Below are 21,496 nucleotides of genomic sequence, written 5' to 3' on the forward strand. Positions count from 1 at the left end.
GAGTTTGGTGTGGTTCTCCCTGTGTCTCTGTGGGTTTCCTCTGGGTTTCCTAGATGTAGGTGTATCGGCTATTCAAAATAAAAGTCTCCAGGACTCAAGGGCTTCGACAGCTCAGGCATCATCACCAGGGATACGAATGTAGCATCTCCACATACAGCCAATGCTTACACCACTGTGCCACTCAGAAACCCCTTATTGACACTGTCAACAGTGTTGCTTGCACACAGGACAAGATAATATTTGCTATACTTATTGCACGGCTTCTAACTAAGATCCTTTCGTGGTTCTTACAGATTGTAACAGGTTTACAGGTGTACAGCTGTGTGAGGCTTGAATATGGGGCATGTCATAAATTTTGGTATTAACAAACACAATTGTGTTTTTTTCTATTTTTATATTTTAGCTCCTTGACATAACTCAGAAGTCCTAAAGAATATGAAGCCTAGATATTGAACAGCAAATTGTTTGAGTATTTAAGCTTTAAATATAGACAAAACCACTGCACAAACATAGAAATCCTGCAGAATTCCATATCTGTGGACTGTAGAACAAAAGACTAAAGTTTCCTGAGAAAGAGCAGGAACTGCAGGGAGAGCTTGCTCTGAGGGATGTATGAGAGTATTATGAGGCAATCACCAACCTGCCGAGTGACACCAACTCTCAGTAAACATCATACAACAGTACAACAGGGCAGTGAGCTCTCACAATTTAAATATATATCTATATAATCTGATACTTCTCAAGGTCAAGGAAATCGTAAAGCAACTTCTTGTTTCAGCAGACAGCAGGATATATGTAAGCCTGTTTGCTGTACAGATTTATTTCCAACCACTAGATGGCAGCAAAGGAACATGTTTCCAAAAGGGCATTGCTTTCCTATCAGGCCTCAACAACGTTGGATACGAAATGATATAGCTTTCATTTAACAATACTTTTGTTGTTGTTGTTGAAGTGTGGACACCCTTGGAGAAATTACTTCTCGTCGGTAACAATAATTTAACACATACTGTACTTGGAACACACACATATACGGCATATTTGATTATATTTCTGTCTATTGTTTATATGGGGAGCTACATTTTTGTGAGAATCTTTGTTTTTACTGTTACAGTTTAGCCATTTTATGTTCAGTCACTAATATGTGTTTGTAGTTGCAAAGGTGTGCTGATTTGTGGCTGATGTTTTAGCTTTCACTTTTATACCTTTAAACCAATGTGATCCAAAAAAGAGAGAAAAGGTATTTATAAAGTGTTAGTTCTAGTTTTAATGGTGTTACTCTGATACAACATAGAGGGGCACCATGGGGTCAATCCCTGCTTTGGGTCACTGTCTGTGTTCTCCCTGTGTCTGCGTCCATAGGTTTGAGTGACTGAGTGTGCGGCCCCTTGTGATGGACCGGCGCCATGTCCAGGATGTTTTCCTGCCTTATGTCCAGTGGCTCCAGACCCACCACGACCCTGAACAGGATGAACTGGTTACAGAAGATGAATGAATGGAATAATGTGGTTTTCCTGCCCGATATGGGTAGGCCCCTCATTTGCCTTGTGGAGAACATCAGTGCTGCTATACCAGTGTTGCCATACTTCTGTAGCTTTTCTGAGTCGTAATAAATAGACTTCCTCATGTTGTTTGTTTGCAGGATTGATATTAGGCCACGGAGCAAAGCTACAGATCTGTAATGACATTTTCTCTCGCCACAGAAAACACGAGGGTACACCTAACGTCCCTGTCACAAACACTAAAGTGAAGTTAAGGACACATGAGATGGATACAGTGTGGAAAAGGCATCTGAGGCTGCGCTGAGGCACTGAAGCATCCTCAGCACAAGAACCCTGCCTTAATTTGTCCAGGAGATCAGCCTGAGAGTGCTTTCACTGAGGCTGAAATGTTCAATTAAGTTAAGCATACAGAGGCTGATGTGAGCTGTTTTCTCTCAGCCCCAGAGGTAGAACCAGTCTTAACCACTGTGCTACAAAACTGTGTTTACACATCTAACATTTCTTCTGAAATCAAATGTAATACGAAAAAGAATTCTACAGATTTTTGATATTTTTAACAGTGTAAAAACATTTCAATGGGATTTTGTCCATCTTCTAAAATTCTACACTATGATGTTTGAACACTGCTGTGAGGATTTGATTGCATTCACCTACAAGAGGTCAGGGTCTGAGGAAAAGTTGTTTGTCAAATATCACTCTAATTCATACCAAAGGTACTGGACTGTGCTCCATGACTCCAGAGAAAGGAAGACACAAGAGAACACAGACCAGTACTGGAAGAGAAGACAAAAAACAGGCAAATGATTTGCTGAGATACATCAGAAAACCTATGTTAATACTGTCTTGCTAATGCAGCAGGACCCACAAAGACCCTCAGGTCTTTAATTTAAACCACTGCTGAGTTTCGAGAGTCAAAAATGATTAATTTCATTTTGTCAAAGCGGCAAGCAATCTACACGTTTCAGCTGTGCCCCAAGCATTTCCAATTTTTCTGGACAGGTAACCAGGCTTGTAGCAATTTAGCCTGCTGTGTTTAAACATGATGACAGTATCAGACTCGCTTGTAAATTGAGAGATTGATCACACGCCATAATGAACCTGAACAAACACGTCTGAAAAAATGTTGCACAATTTTTGAGGCCTTTGTGCCAAAGAACCATTCCAGTCTCACGAAATAAGACTGGGAATCTGGAAAATGGTTATTTAGAAGTCATCTTTATAAACGCATTCGTAATGTCGCCATGAAACTTTCGTTAGTAAGTCACCTCAAGAAAGAACACGAAGACATACCAAAACACTAGTTGGTAAAATGAAACAGACCGTTAGTGAACCAGTGAAACGTTTCAGTCAGCATCAGAATCGACTCTTTCACTGAATCAGAGTCACCTCTAATAAGTGTGGAATCGAATTATAATGTCACCAAAAGGTGTTTCGCAACCCATGTGATTGACATTACTATTGTCCAATCGTGTGGCAGAGGCACGAAAATGCGCCGTTTCGATTGGCCGGAATTGCTGTGGGTGGGGATTCTTTTCAGGAGCCTGAACCGCGGTGTTTTGAAAGCAGTTAAGATTAAGAGCTTTTGTCTCTTTTTGCAGCATAAGGCATGTAGACGTGTGTGCGTTTTTGAAATATGAAAATGTTTCTCTATCAGTTTTGGGGAACTGTTGGAGTCTGTATTTAGTGACGTTAACGTCGGGTAAAGTAAGAAGAGTTAAGGAGCTAACGTTAGCTAGCTGCTATCAGTATTCGGCTGACAGTAAGTGAATATAGCCTGATAAAGAGTAAGAGGCGATTTTCTCACTCTTGAGAAAGGCTGTGTAGAATATGTCGGGGGTGTTTCGGGCGCCAGACGCCTTTTCTGGTGACGAAGACGATGATAATAATGTAAACAAAACCAAAGACGGGTCAAACACGACTTCAGACGAGAACAACGCGAAGCTAAGGACTCGTCCCAGACTGGTGTATCCTCCGCGGCGCTGGAGAGACGGACAGTGGGCAGCTCGTATCTGCTCCATGATCTGCTGTTTGGTCATTTTCTCCTTTATCGCTGTCTTTGTCTCCTTTCTCTATATAATTTTAAAAGGTATGGGCGTTTTGCTGTCACCCTAAAGCACTTTTAGGGGTTGAATAATCCAGTAACGTTAATCTTATCATCATGTTTAAATTGTTTACTTGAAAAAATGTTACTGTTTACTTGTAAACAGTCATTTCAGCTGTGGGATTTTACTTAGATGAAACTAATAACCCACTAATATGAGCAAATATGCCACTTCCCCATTGCAGTATTTGTTTCTCAAACTCACAGGGACCTGCTCTTACATGTTTAATAGTAAAGTCACCTAGAGCTACACGATATATCTTTCAGCATCGTCATCGAGATGTGAGCATGCGCAATAGTCACATCGCAGGGTTTGCAATGTTCAGTAAATTAAACCCATCACGTCACAATGAAAACTAATTCTACGACTAGTCTTAAAATGAAATGGCTGCTATAGCCTGCCAAAACACTCCAAAGTATGATTAAAGATAGTAATTCATATAAAATTACAAGTTCAAAATTAAACAATGTGGCAAATCACTTTTACAGTGAAATTATTTATATGCAAAATTTTGAACCCCCCTGGTAAAATACATTTGATGGTGTTTTAAGTAACGATATGAGAGACATATATGTCTTTTCTTAATGCAAATTTTAGAAAATGTAACTAATAAGATATTGTTAACTATTGTAGTTCTAGCATATTAATGTGACATCAGGTTACTTAGCCTGGTTTTATCCTTGTACAACTTCATGTCATTAAAAGATTTTGACAAATTTTCCCTGAATAAAATTCAAGGACTTTAGGCTGCTGCAAAGAAGACAGTGCCGTCCCCCACTACATTACACCAACCACAATACCCTTCCCTGTGCAGTTTCTGTTTTAAATTCTGATAGGTCTGTAACAAACTGATCTGATTAAACTCTGACTTTCAATACATTGGTGTATTACAGAGTTTTGTAAATGTTTTAGAGGCCAAATACCAGTTCTGAACCAGGGTTGACTAGCCAATGCCTCCATAATGGAACAAGCATGCTGTGTTTTGTTCTCCAGATCTGCGAGCTGAAAAAATAACCACTGAAGATGGAGCAGAAGTAAGACTTCTAGGTAAGTCCAAGACACAAGCTTTTTCAATGTTGTTTCTTTAGGTACATACTGTAGGCAATCACTTGTTCCATATTCTTTTTTCAGGGTTTTGGAGTATGCTGGTGCTATCCTCCTTGGCAGGAGTTTTGTGCTGCAGTTTCTCCTGGACTCTTACATACTTTGACTCATTTGAGCCTGGAATGTTTCCTCCCACTCCACTTTCTCCAGTTAAACTCCGGTAAATTCACTAGTCTGCAATTTTCAACCAGTATTCAAGTTATATTAAACTAGATCCATGAGAGTGTGTTGCCTTTGCTTATAAATCCAGTTTGTAAATAACAGCAAATACTAGCATAGTCTAGCAGTCGTTTAATAATAACACTGCGAATGATCAACTGGTGCTAAAATAGAACAGTCACGTTAAAAATGCAGTTATAGTTTGAGACAAATCTCAGGAAGTCTGCTTGCTTTACTCCTGGCACATAATGTATTCGGTTTTGTTCACTCTTGGTCTGCATTGATCTGTGACTAGCTGTGCGAGTAACTCCATTTTTCCAGAATAGATAGCACAGCACAGCATCAGAGTAATACCAGAGATAGGGCCTGGTGAGGGTGTTATAATATGCTGCCGTGGCTGTTCCCCAGTTTTGGGAGTTATTCAGGCATTTTTCTCATTTCGCTGTTAGCTATAAGCTCACAGGCTGCATGTCAGGTAGTAGAATAGAACATTAGTCTTGTTTCTTCACGCCAGTCGGACCTGCTCGGGTGGGAGCTCACTGGGGGCTGGGGTGAAAACAGAAAAGCAATTTTCCTGTAATTGGTTTCCATCATGCGACCAGAATACTAGAGCCCGGCCGAACATTCAAAATCTCCACAAAATTGGCCTAGTGGGATTTAGTGATGCTCCATCAAACATAAGCTGAGCTTATCCACTTCTACTTCAAAACCTTCCCTGGGACATACAGACATAGGTAGTGGCAGAATTGGAGTGAGACAGTGTAGAAAAGGTTTGTGGAAGGTATTTTGTGGAACCTGTACTTGTTTTTATTTTTGCACCTAAATGTATTAGTTTCTGTGCTTAGCAACAACAAACGGCATCTTGACCTCTGTCTCTTACAGCATCTGTCAGTGTTCTTTATCAGCAAAACAAGCATTACTGTAATATATCAGTAAATGGATTACGTGCTTTGTAATTTTTCCAATGTGAATGCTTGGATTCTCAATGTGGAATTTGGATATTTAACTTAATTTCTAAACACAGTACAAGAAATTTACAAATCACTGATATATTTATCAGGGACAGAAGAGGTTAAAGTGATACGTGATCTACTCAGCCATTGCTAAGCATTTTGTCCAGCAGTAACTAGGGCAACACTCATGCAGGTTATGTCTAAGTGTTGTCGTTGCTGCTGTTGGCCCAAACTCTTTTCCTCCTTATCCATCTTTTCCTTCCATCTGCTGCAACTTTCCCCACTCTGTTCCATTTGATGCTGGCCATTGTCCATTTGTCATAATACAGCCTGTAAACAAGAACATATCTCAGCCTTTGGTCAGACTTGAAAGGGTCAAGTGAGGCTCATGTCGAACGCTGAGCTCGAAGCTCATTCAGGCACAATGCTTAATGGCATGTTAAATGAGCCCTAAGTGTTTCCCACACGCCTCAGAGTCTCGGCTTCACTATTTGTTTGACTTTTTGATGGCACGCAATACTTCTCTGCCGGGCAAAGGCAGCAGGTAGAGCCTTGAAGTCTGAAATCCATCATATCTGTTCGACGTTTTACAGAACATAAAGACATAGTGTTCACTTTCCTTTCAAAGGCTTCCCATTTTGTATGCGCCATCTGCCTTACCTTGAATTTTGTTCTAGATCTATAGAGAGCCCTAGGTCTATACTGAGCTTGTATTATTACAGTGGGCTGCTGTTTACAAAGTTAACAGCTGTCAAGTTTGTTCAGTTTCATTTATTAAAGAGAAGTAGTAATTAGAAAAGCAGCACGGTGGTTCAGCAGGTAGTGTCGCAGTCACACAGCTCCAGGGACCTCGAGGTTGTGGGTTCGATTCCCGCTCCGGGTGACTGTCTGTGAGGAGTGTGGTGTGTTCTCCCTGTGTCTGCATGGGTTTCCTCCGGGTGCTCCGGTTTCCTCCCACAGTCCAAAAACACACGTTGGATTGGCGACTCAAAAGTGTCCGTAGGTGTGAATGTGTGTGTGTCTGTGTTGCCCTGTGAAGGACTGGCGCACCCTCCAGGGTGTATTCCCGCCTTGCGCCCAATGATTCCAGGTAGGCTCTGGACCCACCGCGACCCTGAATTGGATAAGCGGTTACAGACAATGAATGAATGAATGAGTGGTACTTAGAGTGGATTTAAAAAGTCTACACACCCCTGTAAAAAAAATACTATGTGTGATCTATAATCCTTTTGTAACAAAACTTACAAGAATGTTGTTACATAAATATGCACACCCTTAAACATTACATTGAAGTACATTTTGATTTTATTACAGTCTTTATGTGTAGGTCACCCCACAGATCTTTAACTGGGTTCATGTCTGGGCTCAGGCTGGACTATTTTAAAACATTGATCTACATATGGTGAAGCCATTCTTTTGTTGATGTGAAAGTAGGTTTGCGTTGGGGTATTGTCAGCCTGAAATGAGAAATTCCTGTTGACTGATAGTTGGAACTGTTCGTAATTCCCTCCACCTTGACTTAATCCCTAGTTCCGGCTGAAGATAAATAGCCCCATATCATAAGCCACATTTACATTTCCTTAACAGCGTAAACCAATTTCAGGCAAGTGGGTGTAAAACTGAACAATAAGTCAAGTGTTCAAGCCTACAACCTGAGCTGCCACAAGTTTTGGCTTATATTACTATGTTTCATAGTCAACATGACATTATTCCATGTGGATTACAGTGCAGAGAAGCGGCATGTGAGCTCATTGCTGCCATGCTAGAGAAAATGTGTTCTCTTCTTTGCTTTGAGCCTGTGAGCCTGGTCCTAATTGGCAGACAAGGTAGAACAACATTGATCATGTCTGGGGGCTAGTGATAAAGTGTGGGGTCACTTCAACGCTGTGTGAAGTAGTTATCTAATCACACGCCACTGCTCCTCTTATGTGTGGCCCAGCTTGGCCTTCACACGGCGCTGGGAGCGATAACACCCTATCGACCAGCTGCCGGCCGGATGGGTGCCTATCGACTGACCCTGGCCATGTCGGCCTCTCGCTCTATCATACACCCTCACAGATGTCCCACAGAGGCGCACCTCTCTAAAATCTGAAGTCTAGGCACAGGGATGTAGGGGATGCTGTTCTGAGAAGAGAAGAGTCACTGAATTATTTGTTGGGACACAAAGTCCCGTGTCTTTAAATATCTGTTTGTTTGGTTAGGTCTCACTTGTTTTGTCACAGTTAGTAAAAATCACAGACCATCATTCATTTAACTTTTTCACAAAACGGACATTACTGTCTAGCTCCCCTGAACCTGAAGTACAATTGAGAACACACGTGTGTTCTCGGGGGGGGGGGGGTTGTTAAAAAAATACATGGCCACAGCCCCATCAGAGAGTAGAGAGAAAATTGAAATTCAGTTTTAAAATAAATTAAAACAACAGCAACAAAACCCATTAGACTTGGTGGGTTCCAATGTGTTAAAAATCAACATCTGTCCTGTCTGTATTTTCTGTGAATGCTAAATGAAAAAATTGTGTTTTTGCTCAGCATTGCCAATGTTTAGATGATGAAAGACCCTGATTTTTGCAGGCAGTGGTGGCCATTTAACAATAATGTTTTGTTATTTTAGAGCAGCAATATTAGATTTTATTAGCTCAGTGTCTTTGTTTCCATAGAAACCACTTTTCCTTCTCTGTGAATCAGTAGGGTTCCCTGTTCTTAATCTTGGTGTTAAAGGGATTCAGATCATATCTGATACATTTTCATTACTGATGATCACTTTAAAAAGTCTAAAAAAAAAAAAAAAAAAAAAAAAAATTTTATATATATATATATACACACACACACACATACACATATACAGGGGTTGGACAATGAAACTGAAACACCTGGTTTTAGACCACAATAATTTATTAGTATGGTGTAGGGCCTCCTTTTGCAGCCAACACAGCGTCAGTTCGTCTTGGGAATGACATATACAAGTCCTGCACAGTGGTCAGAGGGATTTTAAGCCATTCTTCTTGCAGGATAGTGGCCAGGTCTCTACGTGATGCTGGTGGAGGAAAACGTTTCCTGACTCGCTCCTCCAAAACACCCCAAAGTGGCTCAATAATATTTAGATCTGGTGACTGTGCAGGCCATGGGAGATGTTCAACTTCACTTTCATGTTCATCAAACCAATCTTTCACCAGTCTTGCTGTGTGTATTGGTGCATTGTCGTCCTGATACACGGCACCGCCTTTAGGACACAATGTTTGAACCATTGGATGCACATGGTCTTACTGGTGCAATGTGCAGTTAATGAAGATTGGCCACCAGGCTGCTCCAATTTAGCCATGAAACCTCCCACACTAAAATGACAGGTGTTTCAGTTTCATTGTCCAACCCATGTTTAGAATGGCTAAACATCCTGCCTAGTAATTTGCACTGTCCGAGCTATAGTTTGACCAGTGCCTGCATGTTTAAGTAGATGGGGATAATCATAGAGCACAGATTTGTAGCAGTGAAATTAGGTAATTTAAGATATGGCTATTTAGCACTGAAAATATCCTTAGATTGACCCCAAAAAAATTGTTTTCAAGACTTGCATAAGGTGAGGTTCTGTCCATTGCAAATAAGAAGTAAACTGTCCTTTTATTTTCTAATTAGGCAGTTTGGCTAACAGATAGGTTTACTATTCTTATGCCCAGGCACATATGGTGTGCACTATGCATAAAATATCCTGAACTGTAGAAGTTGTTCTGAGGTGACTGATACAGTCCCTATAATGCAGTCTTTGCTAGCTCTTACCTTATTTTTGCAGACAGGCCATGACATTCTTTTCAGGGCTTGATTTCTTGATGCAATTCTCCCAAGTGGAAGATTGGTTAGTCGAAATCTGTAAAGCACCTGTGGCCTGGGACAAATTATGCAATGTTCCATCTGTTCCCTGAACATCTGGAGGACTACACTCTGATACCTTTCCATTGGATGGTGATAAAATGTTTGGCATTGCTTTTTGACGGTTAGATTAATCAAGGAACTAGCAAGAACCCTGCATACAGTCTCTGATATTTGGATTTTCTCAGTTTCTCTAAATCAGATCTAAGGAGCCTCCTGCTAAGCACCTTTTAGTAGCCATTTTCTTGACTATCGAAAATGCTTAGTGAACTAGAAATGAATGTATGTAATGTTGGCGGTGTTGATCTTGGTTCACACCTAAACTAGATAGATAGGAAATTTATACAACAAATAGAAGTAGATTTCTCCAGTATAATGATAATAGAATTCCTTATTTTTTATAGTACTTCAAATTTTGGATATTTCATTGTGCAGTTCAGGACAGGGTGTTCATTCTAGAAACAGATGTGTGTGGTTTTGTCTTTCCCAGAATACCAGTGCTGCCAAGTGTTGCAGAGGTAGACTTAGAAGGATCAGGACCTGGAGACCGCTAAATTGGTCGAAAGGGACAGTACATTAGAGAAGGCCTTTGATCATAGCACTAGTATCCAGACTCAAGGCGTTTTTAAAGATCTAATAGACTGCCATTGGGAGTGAAGCCTGCTTCTCTAAAAGCATTAGCCAGATTGCCCATTATCAAGACTCAAAGCGGTATCATGGGACAACAGGATTCTTCGTAATGGTGTTTTTATGAGCTTCAACTCATGGGCTTACAGGCCACTGAACACATCTCTCATGTTGCACTCTTATATTTCAGTGTAACAGCCAGCTGATAGAATCAATACAGCAGGCCATGGTTCTATACATGTTTCCTAGAATTGGATCACTATGTTCTTAACACTGTTTAAGTCTATAGACTGCAGTTACACACCATGGAGTCAAGCAGACTTATTAAGCATTGGGCTCAGATGCTGTACAATGCAGCAGAACAATTAAGTGGTAAAGAATCATTTGGTCGACTAATTAAACAAATGCATGTTCTTGTTTTGCAGGAAAATGACAGGCCACTCCTTTCACATGGGCTACAGCATGGCCATTCTCAATGGCATTGTGGCTGCACTTACAGTCATCTGGTGTCTCACTTAAAACTCGTCTACTGCTCCTCTACAGCATCATCGCCATAATCTTCATCAGCAGTCGCAGCAGCATCTGTATCAAGTGGTTATAGGTAAAAAAGAAAGGGAGAAAAAAAGTCAATATTCAGTATATAGACTTAAGCTGCATATAACTTATGCTTTCCTTTATATACGCAGTGTTAAAGTACGGAGATGTTACTGCCAGTGTCATGATTGTGTTTTGAAACACAGCCTACATAATGTAACAGATTTGTTTGTACTTAATCTGAACAGAAATGAGTATGGACAAAATGCCTCTTGTCTAATGTGTAACAGAAGCTTTCTGAGTACAGGTGGACTGTTTTACTAACATGATTTTTTTTATTTCTTGGATCTACATTTAAGTCACTTTCATGCCCACACATCTTATGTTATTTTAAAACTGAAGACTGACATATAAGAAGTTTGCGTTCATATTTATCAAATAAATGCAATGTGCACATCGGTCAATCATTCAATATACCCCGATCAGCCATAATATATTATGGCAACCTCCTTGTTTCTACATTCGCTATCTGATTTCTCCGCACCACTTACCATGAAGGAGCATTTTGTAGTTTTACAATTACAGATTGTAGTCCATCCATTGCACTGCATACTTTTGTTTTCGCCATTTCACCCTGTTCTTCAGTGGTCAGGACCAACATGGAGCAGGTATGATTTGGGTGGTGGATTATTCTCATTGCTTCTGTGACACTGACACTAACACTAGTGTGTTAGTGTGTGTGTTGGGTTTGTATGAGTAGATCAGACACAGAACTGCTGCTGGAGTTTGTGAAATTATCATTATAAGAGTTATTAAATATCCATTCAGTTAACAAAGATGTAGGAGGCGGGTAGCATTAGCTTAGGTAGACTGACCTCTACACAGCCATAGATTTAAATGACAATGGCTATAACAAACAGAGCAAGGGCTGCAGAAAAATTGGAAATTGAATCTGTGACTTTCAAGCCAATCAAGTAATTAGAACTGCAAGCAGACTACAGACACACCATAGTAAGTTCTGTGTTCAGATTTGTGTTTGGTTTATTCGGTTCTGTGGTGTTTGGAGCTGTATCCTGTTAACATCAACTAAGCTATCGCTACTTTGGTTGGCAGCCTAAAATTGTCAAACAGTATTTGATTTCAGCTCAAATTGTGTTCTTTTAGAAAAATACTCCTATAAAAGAGCACAAAAGATGTTAGCTGTAAATGAGTTATTGTTATGCATAGTTTTCCTTAATTCTAATCCAGTTACGGATTCAACAGCCCATCAGACCATGGCAGTGGAATGGACTTGCTCTGTAGACTTTTCAACTCTGTAGTGGTGCAGAGGCCTAGTTTTGCCAAAACAAATTTTTATAGCTTGTGAAATAAGTCCAAGAAAATATGTTATATTCTTATTAACAGAAATGTGCTTTATAGAAGTGGGGACATTTTGTTACTGTTGGATAAATGTTTTAAGGCTTTATGAAACAAGTGAGACATAATGGCTTTTGTCTAAACTAAAACGGCATGTTACATTGTTCTGAGTGAAACCATATTCACAGAAATGATGCTTTCTTTGTCATCTAATTGTATTTGGTTAAAAAAAAGAGCTCTGCTCTCTCTTTTTAATTTAATAATGCAGCACTAATGTATTCCCACCACAGTGGCGAAGTATTACAGTGTGCTTTTTTGGCCTTTGATCCAGACCATCAGTTGGTTGTCAGTGCATCAACCATAGCTACAACTTAAACTGCTGTAAGATTAATGAAATGTGCATTTTAATGCCTCAGCTTGGAAGATAACATGGCCCATTTTGCTGAACGTTTTAACACACAAATACACTCATCAGTTTAGCCTGGCAATACAGTTGAGAGAATGATTTATTGTATCTTTATTTGGCTGCAGCAGAGCTTGATTGCATTTTGTTTGAAGGTAGATTAGCAGTTCCTGTAGCAATTTGTCGTAGGTAACGCTAACGCGCTGCCCTGTGTCCTCATTTCTCTCTGGGAGGGTGTAATAATGTTTGCTGGGTTTTTTCAGTCACACACACACTGCTAAAGAAATTAACTTTGTGTGTTTGTGGTTTTGTTTAGAATACTTTTACCTTCTTTCGTTCCTGACTTGGTTGAGAATTGTGTCTGCCAGAATCAAGGAAGACATGAACCTTGTGTGCTTTTGTATCTAAATTACTAAAAGAACAGACATATCAACATTTGCGAAACACAGGGCTCTAGTCAGTGTCTTCAGAATCTTGGAGATGAAGTTTAATACGGCATATGTATAATATTGTGCAAAACACTCTTCATTTATATCATTGCCAGTCAATTTCCATTACCACACCTCAGCCTGGGCTAGTTTTGTCATTTTTGATGATACTGGTTAATGTAATTGCAGTAGTCACTTTTCACTCGTGTTTTTCATTAGGGAGACATTATGTAGCAGCAGAGACAGTGGTAAACATCACCCAAAAAGTCCTAAAGGTAGACAGAACCAAATGAAACAAATAAGACAAATTTATTATATTTAATTTATTTATTTACTAAGGAAAATTATGAAATACTACATACAGTTGCATTACTTGTGTTTGGCTATTTAAATTGTTATTGTTTTTGTATGGTTTAGTACCACCAACTCAAAGTTTGTATATTTGGAATATAAGCCTAATTTGAAGTGGGTGTTGAATGATTTTGAACTGTAATTTTGTGAACTTTACTTTCAGTATCTGGTGCAACATTAACTGCAACTAATCACTTCTGTTTAGAGGAATGTGAACCCACTCTGGTATGAGTGTTTGAAAGCAAATGATTTCAATTTCACCTTCGAATGACCTACTAATACCAGAGGTTCACATACTCTGACTCAGTCTGGAAGATTGAAACATTTTCCGTAACAATTCAATGAACAAATATAGTATTTTTCTCTCATTTGTTTAATTATGTTCTCTTTATCTACTTTAAGACTTCTGTGAAAATCCAGTGGTGTTTTATGCAAAAATATAGAAAATTCTAAAGAGTTCACAAACATTCTGCCACCACTTTATATCATTGTTTGGTATGTCAGCGCTAACAGAATTTAGATTTCTTGAAGATTTTGGGTAGTTTTTTTTGCTTTCTTGAATTTTTTTTCTACTTACATGAGAAAGAGAACAAAACTGGAGGTCCAAAAGTTGTAGTTTTGGTTCATTCCTATTTCATACAGGCTTGCAGAAAAACACGTAGTAAACTCTCACTCCTCGATAGGCTTCAGCTTTAGTTACGAAACATATCTGTACCATATTTCATTTCAGTACTATTTTTAAGTTGCATTGATTCCATACACTGTTTTATTTGCATTTTAAATAGTAGAAAAACGTACAATATGAAGCTATATGTGTATTTTAATTTACACAAATATTTAGACCACTGACGTAGCTTTTAAGGGTGAATTTAACTTGTTTTTGATGAGCAGATTTATACATTAATACTGCTTGAGATCAAGCAGTGTCAGAAAACACATCTTTTACAGATTAAAATAATATAGCTCATTATTTTCCATTTATAAAACTAGTTGCCGTATTTGATTTTGTTGTTAAACCCATTGTATGATGCCAATTGTTGAGAAATTAGATGTAAAGTCTTGACCCCAAATGTATTATTTGAACAACTAAATTTGGAGTATGAGGAAAATTGTGCAAATTAAATTTTTCATGGGTCTGTCTCCTCAATTGCTCCAACTAAATGTATTTATATGGTCAAACAAGCAAAATAACGATATCGGCTGTGGCTATTTGTGTTATTATGTGTCTTACCTAACTTTATAGTCCACTTAAAGGCACTAGAACACTCAGGGATGAATAACACTGGTGATAATTTTTACACAGGTTCAGCAGTTCTACCACTATGTGCTCAGCCAGGGACTGCTTTAATTCTTGTATGAAATGAGGGGAAAGTCAATAAACTCATTTGCCTTTTTGCATTGTTTGGTTTCATTGGATTTTTTAAAAAGAACATATCACATCTGTTCATGTGATGAACCACTGCTTCCAAGTACCTTTCAAACTGAGAGTTCAAACATTGTTGAAATTGGAATCTATATTTGAATGAGTTGCACGGAAAACACAGCAGTCTATTAATGGAATTTGTTTCTTTTGTACCCAGGCGCTTACTGGTTATTATGGCCATTGAGTACTGACCCGAGGCAGAGATGGACCAAAATGCTGTGTTCGGTTGCTGCTGAGTGAGGCAGTCAATACCAAAACATTTGGTTTGATGCCCTTTTATGTGTCGCCTCTGGGCTGATTTTCCAGAAAGAGCAGTGAGACTTATAATCAGTGTGTGATGGAATAAAAAAAAAAAAAAGTGATGATGGAGCAGGGAGCACAGAAGTGAATTGACTAAATATCTCCACTCAGGCGTTTTATGCCATTACGCACAGAGACTGCAAAGTGTGGAAAAATGGAACTGTTCCATGATTGATGCTGTTATTTGTGCAGTGTTTAAAGCCTCTCCACATAAAAAACCACAGTGAGCATCATCCAGCATGTGCCTCGTCCTCTGTATCATCCTTAATGGCTGGTCAGTGCTATTGATGTACGAGTGTACGACTGCTGTTCACACAGTGGTTTTGTGTGCTTATACTGAAAGCCTTTGGCAGCATGCAGAGGCAATGTAATGAGTAGCATTCATTAAAAATTAGCTGTATACAAAATTTTGAAAAGCCCTAGTTAAATGACATCTTGTTGGGTCTTTGTGTGTATATAATTTAACACTGTATTTACAGCCACCTACAGTGCACTGCAGCAGTCCTCTGGCCAGGATTTATTCATTATCCACCAACGTGAACCCTACATCCCTGTGTGTCCAGAAAACATGTTTATAGGTGGATTGACTGTGCAAAAGTCTCCATATTTGTGTGTGTGTGAGAGAGTGAGAGATGCCCTTTAACGGACTACCGCCCTGTCAAGGCTGTCCCTGCCGTTCACTCACTGATTCCGGTTAAGGTCTACTCTGATCAGGATGAAATGGAAAAGGAATTAATGAATGAATAAACCCTACAGAATTCAAAGACAGTGTGAGAGCACTATTTCCAAAGTGTGGCACAGGTGTAGGGGGTATAAATAATAAATTAAAAACCGTGTCCTTAAAACAGAGTACCCTTATTTTTTGTTTGTTTGTTTATTTATTTAAATAAGGCTGATTTACTGTAACTGTGTGGACACCTTTTTGGTTATTATTTATTTTAAACATACAAAAAATTCCCTATATTGCACAGGCCACGTTTTACTCTACATAGCCAAAGGTTTGTCCCTTTTCTCTTCAGTAACAGCTTCTACTTTTCTGTATTGCTTGGAGCTCACTCCTGGGGATTGAGTCCAATGCTGGGGGCTTTACCTCTAGACGATGGTTGGCACTATTTCAGTTCATGATTTCCTTTCTATGATTGTACAACATGGGCTTCTCTGTAGAGGAGGCGTATGTATTTCAACTTTTAAAAAAGCAGTGTTAATATGGCCAATTTAAATAGCAGCCATAGCCAAAGAGAAAACAGGCCTAAGGAGAAGCATGATGGATGCCTCTCTCCCCACCCCCTAAACATTCCTATTTCCTGTCCATAATGGACAGCTCACATCCTTAATTGTCCATTTTACATAATGTATGTAGCGGCATGCGTCAGCACATTTAAAAGCTAAGTTAATGTGTCGGCTCAGAGTGAACATACTAGAGAACCACTCTTTGCTTCCACAATTTCTCTGTCCTCTTTTCTGTGTACAGCCATAAATATGTAGTCATTTACTCATCCAACATTTCTTTTGAAATGAAGGACATCAATAGGTCTCCATTTGCTGCAAGTTACAGCTTCTACTCTTCTACAAAACGTTTCACTAAATGGTATAATCCTGCTGTGTATATTAGGATGGATTTGAGGTACTGTTAAGAGAATTCCACTCCACAGCAATGGTACCCTAAATGGTAGAGGACTTTGCTCTACTTTAGCTACCACTAAGCAACGTGGTCTTAGGCTTTGCAGAAGTTTAGAGGCTATTGATGCAACAAAGGGGGGACATATTCAATGTTTAACACTTTACAATAATGGTCTTAATTAAAGTATTAATTAATAACACCATAATAAACATTAAAGATGATAGAAACTAGCATTATTTTAATTTTTAAAAAATTCTAATCGAATGCTAGTTCTTGTTATATGTCATTATTTATAATTAGTAATATTACATAACAATTTAGCAAAACTTATTACTCTCTTTATTGAGTCCCTAATATCAAAGAAAAAATTATTTAATACTGAGCAAGATTTTACAAATCCAAAAGGTGACAAACTGTATACACTGGCCTTTTCTTGGCTACTGTGGTGGCGGAGTCAGTTTTGTATGTTTAGAAATGTTTCAGACGATGACCCTGTACAACTCCACGCACTGACGTACTTGTACCCTCTCCACTCAGCAGTGTTTAGGCTATGGCCCGGACAGCTGCTGAATGAGCACCTGGGATTCAAAAGTGTGCGAACAGTGACTCAGATGTTTATTCGGAAATCGTAGAGCAGCCTGACTGCGTGTGTTCTGTCCAGATCACTTATTACATTTGGATGGAGGTCAGGAAATAACTGCAGCAGGACAAATAGTTTTACGACATACTTAATAAGCTTATGTATCGGAGCCTGCAAATTTGAGTGTTAGTAATTCAGCAGTTTCCAGATCAGTGTTGGGTCAAAGCTACGATAGGACACAGGTGGATATGATTACTCTTGTATATTCATAGCAATAATTACTTTTGAGATGACAATCATTTATGACAACCATGGACGCCTAATTGCATTTAGCCAGTTGCCGTGGCCACTAATATCATTTCAACGGCACGGGTTATCCATGTGGTCACTGACCGTAACGGTGATGCACATAATATTTAACCCTTGAACTGAGAGAGTTTTTGCTGCAGTGTTGTTGTCCAATGCTACTGTGGTCATGAAATGAATGGCTGCTTCATTAATAACAAAATAAATGATGTGAAATTGTCCACGGGTGAGTGTGAGATTGACTGGGTGAGTGTGTGATGCCCTGCAATGAGCTGGTGCCCTGTCCATGGTGTGTTCCAGTGCTGTGCCCATAATTTCCAGGTAGGCTCTTCACCCACCGGGACCTTGAAGTAGATGAAGCACTTACAGAAAACGAATGAATGCTTCCACCGTCACCATAATAAACAAACTAAAGAATAGGAAGGTTTTCTTTTAGATTTAGGCATAGTGCAATCAGTAAATACTCTTTTAAAACTCCTGCATTTTCACTGTTCCTTTTAAACTGAGTGATTGGGAACTGCAGCATTTCAATAAAATTGAATTAATTCATGCTACAATAAACATATTAGTGTTAAGGTTGAACCATCTGAACCATCAAGCAGCTAATTGCTTGAATGATTCTTTCCATTGTCAAAGGGATTGCTTTGTGAACTCTGATGAATGGAACATAGCAGAAAAATCATGTTCTAAAATAGTTCCATGTTAAACCTTTAACTCTTAGAACAATTGAAACTTGATTAAAGATTTAAAAACTGGTTTTGAAAGAGGTTCAGCATCACTAAACTTGTGATCACATTAAAACGAGTCCAGAGGATGAGGAAAGCATAGAATAAAATCATGGAGCGACAAATAACAAGGTAATAACACAAGCTAAAGCCGAGAGAATGTTAAAATGGGGCTGTATTATTTATTGTAATTCAACATTAAACATTAACTGCGTCAATTTGTTGTTGAGGCTGTGTGCACACAGCAGGTACACAGCACACACAGGAGCAGCCATTTCATTCAGCAAAACAGTGGGAAGTGTAACCCATGAGAAAGAAAAAAAAAAACCATTTCCCAATGTGCTCCTGGTGGGAAGCTTTGGGCCGTTAGAAAACACATATCTTACATTTAATACTTGTTAGTAATGAGAGAGAAATTCATAATTGTGACTTAATGTCTCTTACTAAAGACTATCGAATTGATGACTATGTAAACATGATTCACTACCTCTATTCCCTATCAACAGTTCATCAAAATTACACATTTAGACATTAATCCTAAAACTCCATTGACTTAAATTAGACTAATTTACACCCTCACAGTGATTAAATATGCCTCATTCATTTGCCTTACTGCACCCCCACTACCATCACATTCACTCAGTACATGCAGATTTATGAATAGTCCCATTAGTGCCTGCTTCTAACTCACCTCTCACCTCTGTCACACACCTGCAGTTTGAAAGTGCCACCTGACAAACTGACAGGATTGGTTACTTAGGTTTCTGACATCAGAAACCCTGATTGTCTTAATCCGCACATTTGAGACATTTGTATGTGTGTGTGTGTGTGTTTGGAACGCTACAGATTTCAGATGGAAATGTTCAGCTATAGGGTTTACTGTTTATTTCACTCATGATACGTGTTCTATTAATATAAACAACACAACACTGACATGGTCACAGGAGGGGATCTTTAAGAACGACGTCTCATAATTGTGACTGATTACCTCAAGTAAATCGTAATGCCCAGTAAACAATTAGCCGTTGATTCAACGTTGAAATGACGTAATGACAGCCGTCTATTTAACGTTCTCTTAAGGTTGAAAATGAAAGTTGAAAAGACGTCCAAACACAGACATTGAAAAGACGACTATTAGACGTATTTCGGACGTCCATTGACGTTATTAATTGGTCCCGAAATAAATTACTTGTATAAAACGCGTTTTGGACGTCCACTAACGTCATCGATTGGTCATCACTTAACTAACTTATTAAGATGGATTTTGGACGTCCATTGACGTTTAAACTATATGACTACATTTAGACCTATTTTGAACGTCCAGGGACGTTCCTTGTTTACTGGGTGAGAACTTTTATCAAACCTTATGGTTTTAGATCTCTGACACATTGTGTGTTTAGTCCAGGTTTAGGCTTTATCACTGTCTGGGAAACCACTTCATTATGTCTCAAAGATGATTTAATATCTCTTATTAATGATGTAGCATGGCATAATAATAACTTACCACCTCATAATAATGAGATCAGGAGAGACTGCACGTCTTAATACGAGATTAGAGATCACAATTGTGAGAATCGTTCTACAATAACCTATAAGTATATATTCGAGTGGTGGATCCGAGATTCTATATCACAGAGTTTGCGCAGAAGTTTCAAAAAGTGAGTCTAAAGTTTCATCGGTTGTGTCCAAGGAAGACCGTCTCTTCACACGCTAGGGACGGAGGGCCCAGGTTCAGAGTAGTCTTCTTCCGCGCGGCTGTCCGTTTCCCGCGCTAATAGGAGCCCACTATGACCGCCTCCACGTCCTTGGACGATCTCCGGTCCGTCACCAGAAAGTTGATCATGCCCTCGGACTTGATGAGCAGGTTACAGCCGAGGAAGAAGATGCCGAACACCACGGTGAGCGCGAGCACGCACATCACGGCGATCTGCACCACGCTCACAATGAAGGTGCTGCGCTCGTCCATCGCCGCGCGCGCCAAGCCGCCGTCCGGCGGGCAGCACGCGTCCAGGCTCGAGCTGCTCGTGTTGGAGAACAGAGCGCCGTCCGTGTCGTTGAACGCCGTCCAGTTCATGGTGCGCGTTCCCGTGCCCGACTTCGCCCACTGGTCCCAGTGTCCCGCGCTCCCCTGGAGACGTGCGTAAATCCGCTGCGTAAAAGCCTTCGTGTAGACATCCACCGAGGCGAGAAATGCGCAGGTCTGAGGTGGCGACTGTGGTGATGATGAGCTGGTGAAGTGTGTTTCTCTGAGACTGACAGATCACTACTGATCAAAAGCTCTGAGTGACTTTCAGCGCCTGCCGGGGGGTGGAGGCGCGTTCGTTATGCAAATTGCGCCCCCTAAAGTACGTGCCAAAAACGACCAGCGCGGACCCTGACCTAACTATTTTTTTCCTTCATCTAAACACTGACCAATCAGCTTTAAGGCTTTTTTTCTTTAAGTCGTATTCACAGGAAAACATTGTAGTTTATCAATTACAGTCCTGATGTGGTGGAGATGTGTTAGTGTGTTTTGTTCTGGGATGAGTGGATCAGACACAGCAATGCTGCTGGAGTTTTTAAGTCTTTCAGTGTCAATGCTTACAGAGAATAGTCCACCAACCAAAAATATCCAGCCAACAACATCCTGTGTCCATTGATGAAGGACTAAAGGACCACCAACACAAACCGTGCAGCAACAGATGAGCTACCGTCTCTGACTCTACAGCTACAAGGTGGACCAAGGAGGTGGGTGTGTCTAACAGAGTGGACAGTGAGAGGAAATATTGTTTAAATATCACTGCTGTGTCTGATCCATTCGTACCAACACAACATACCCTTCCACTCAACCACCATGTCAGTGTCACTAGAGTGCTAAGTACGAACAACCACAAAAATCATACCTGCTGTGTGTGGGTCCTGACCATTGGAAGTTAAATGGGGCTATAAAGTATGCAGAGCAAAACATGGACTCCAGTCTTTAAATTGTATTAATGCAAAACAGCACCTATGTTGTAAGTGGAGCTGTATCTCATAATTATGATGTAATATCTAATATTTTATGACATGGCATCTCATTATTTATTACCCCTTAATTATAACTTAGCATCTCAAAGTTGTGTCAGTGTCACCATTATGACATCATTATGACCTTAAACTGCACACTCTGCTTGTGTGATCTCC

The 21,496-nt window shown here is 39.7% G+C and overlaps 2 protein-coding genes across 2 annotated transcripts; one reads left to right on the forward strand and one right to left on the reverse strand.

Annotated features, from left to right (window-relative positions):
* The first annotated feature begins 3,029 nt into the window (after window positions 1-3,029).
* arl6ip6 (ADP-ribosylation factor-like 6 interacting protein 6) lies at window positions 3,030-14,764 on the forward strand. The gene is made up of 4 exons (XM_066666604.1): window positions 3,030-3,585; window positions 4,595-4,648; window positions 4,733-4,865; window positions 10,733-14,764. Exons 1-4 carry the CDS (start codon window positions 3,327-3,329, stop codon window positions 10,824-10,826), a joined length of 540 nt encoding a protein of 179 aa, XP_066522701.1. The 5' UTR covers window positions 3,030-3,326; the 3' UTR covers window positions 10,827-14,764.
* A 3,746-nt stretch (window positions 14,765-18,510) lies between these two features.
* On the reverse strand, window positions 18,511-20,575 carry rprmb (reprimo, TP53 dependent G2 arrest mediator candidate b). Its single transcript, XM_066666115.1, has one exon. It carries the CDS (start codon window positions 20,406-20,408, stop codon window positions 20,106-20,108), a length of 303 nt encoding a protein of 100 aa, XP_066522212.1. The 5' UTR covers window positions 20,409-20,575; the 3' UTR covers window positions 18,511-20,105.
* Between the last annotated feature and the right edge of the window lie 921 nt (window positions 20,576-21,496).

This window comes from Hoplias malabaricus, chromosome 3 (assembly GCF_029633855.1).
Source record: "Hoplias malabaricus isolate fHopMal1 chromosome 3, fHopMal1.hap1, whole genome shotgun sequence".
Classification (NCBI taxonomy): Eukaryota; Metazoa; Chordata; class Actinopteri; order Characiformes; family Erythrinidae; genus Hoplias; species Hoplias malabaricus.

Excerpts from the sequence above, each read along its gene's own strand:
- arl6ip6 (XM_066666604.1), top strand. The coding sequence starts at position 3,327 with ATGTCGGGGGTGTTTCGGGCGCCAGACGCCTTTTCTGGTGACGAAGAC. Across the intron at positions 4,649-4,732 it reads AGCAGAAGTAAGACTTCTAG|GGTTTTGGAGTATGCTGGTG; the intron begins GTAAGTCCAAGA and ends TTCTTTTTTCAG. Across the intron at positions 4,866-10,732 it reads CTTTCTCCAGTTAAACTCCG|GAAAATGACAGGCCACTCCT; the intron begins GTAAATTCACTA and ends CTTGTTTTGCAG.
- rprmb (XM_066666115.1), bottom strand. The coding sequence starts at position 20,408 with ATGAACTGGACGGCGTTCAACGACACGGACGGCGCTCTGTTCTCCAAC.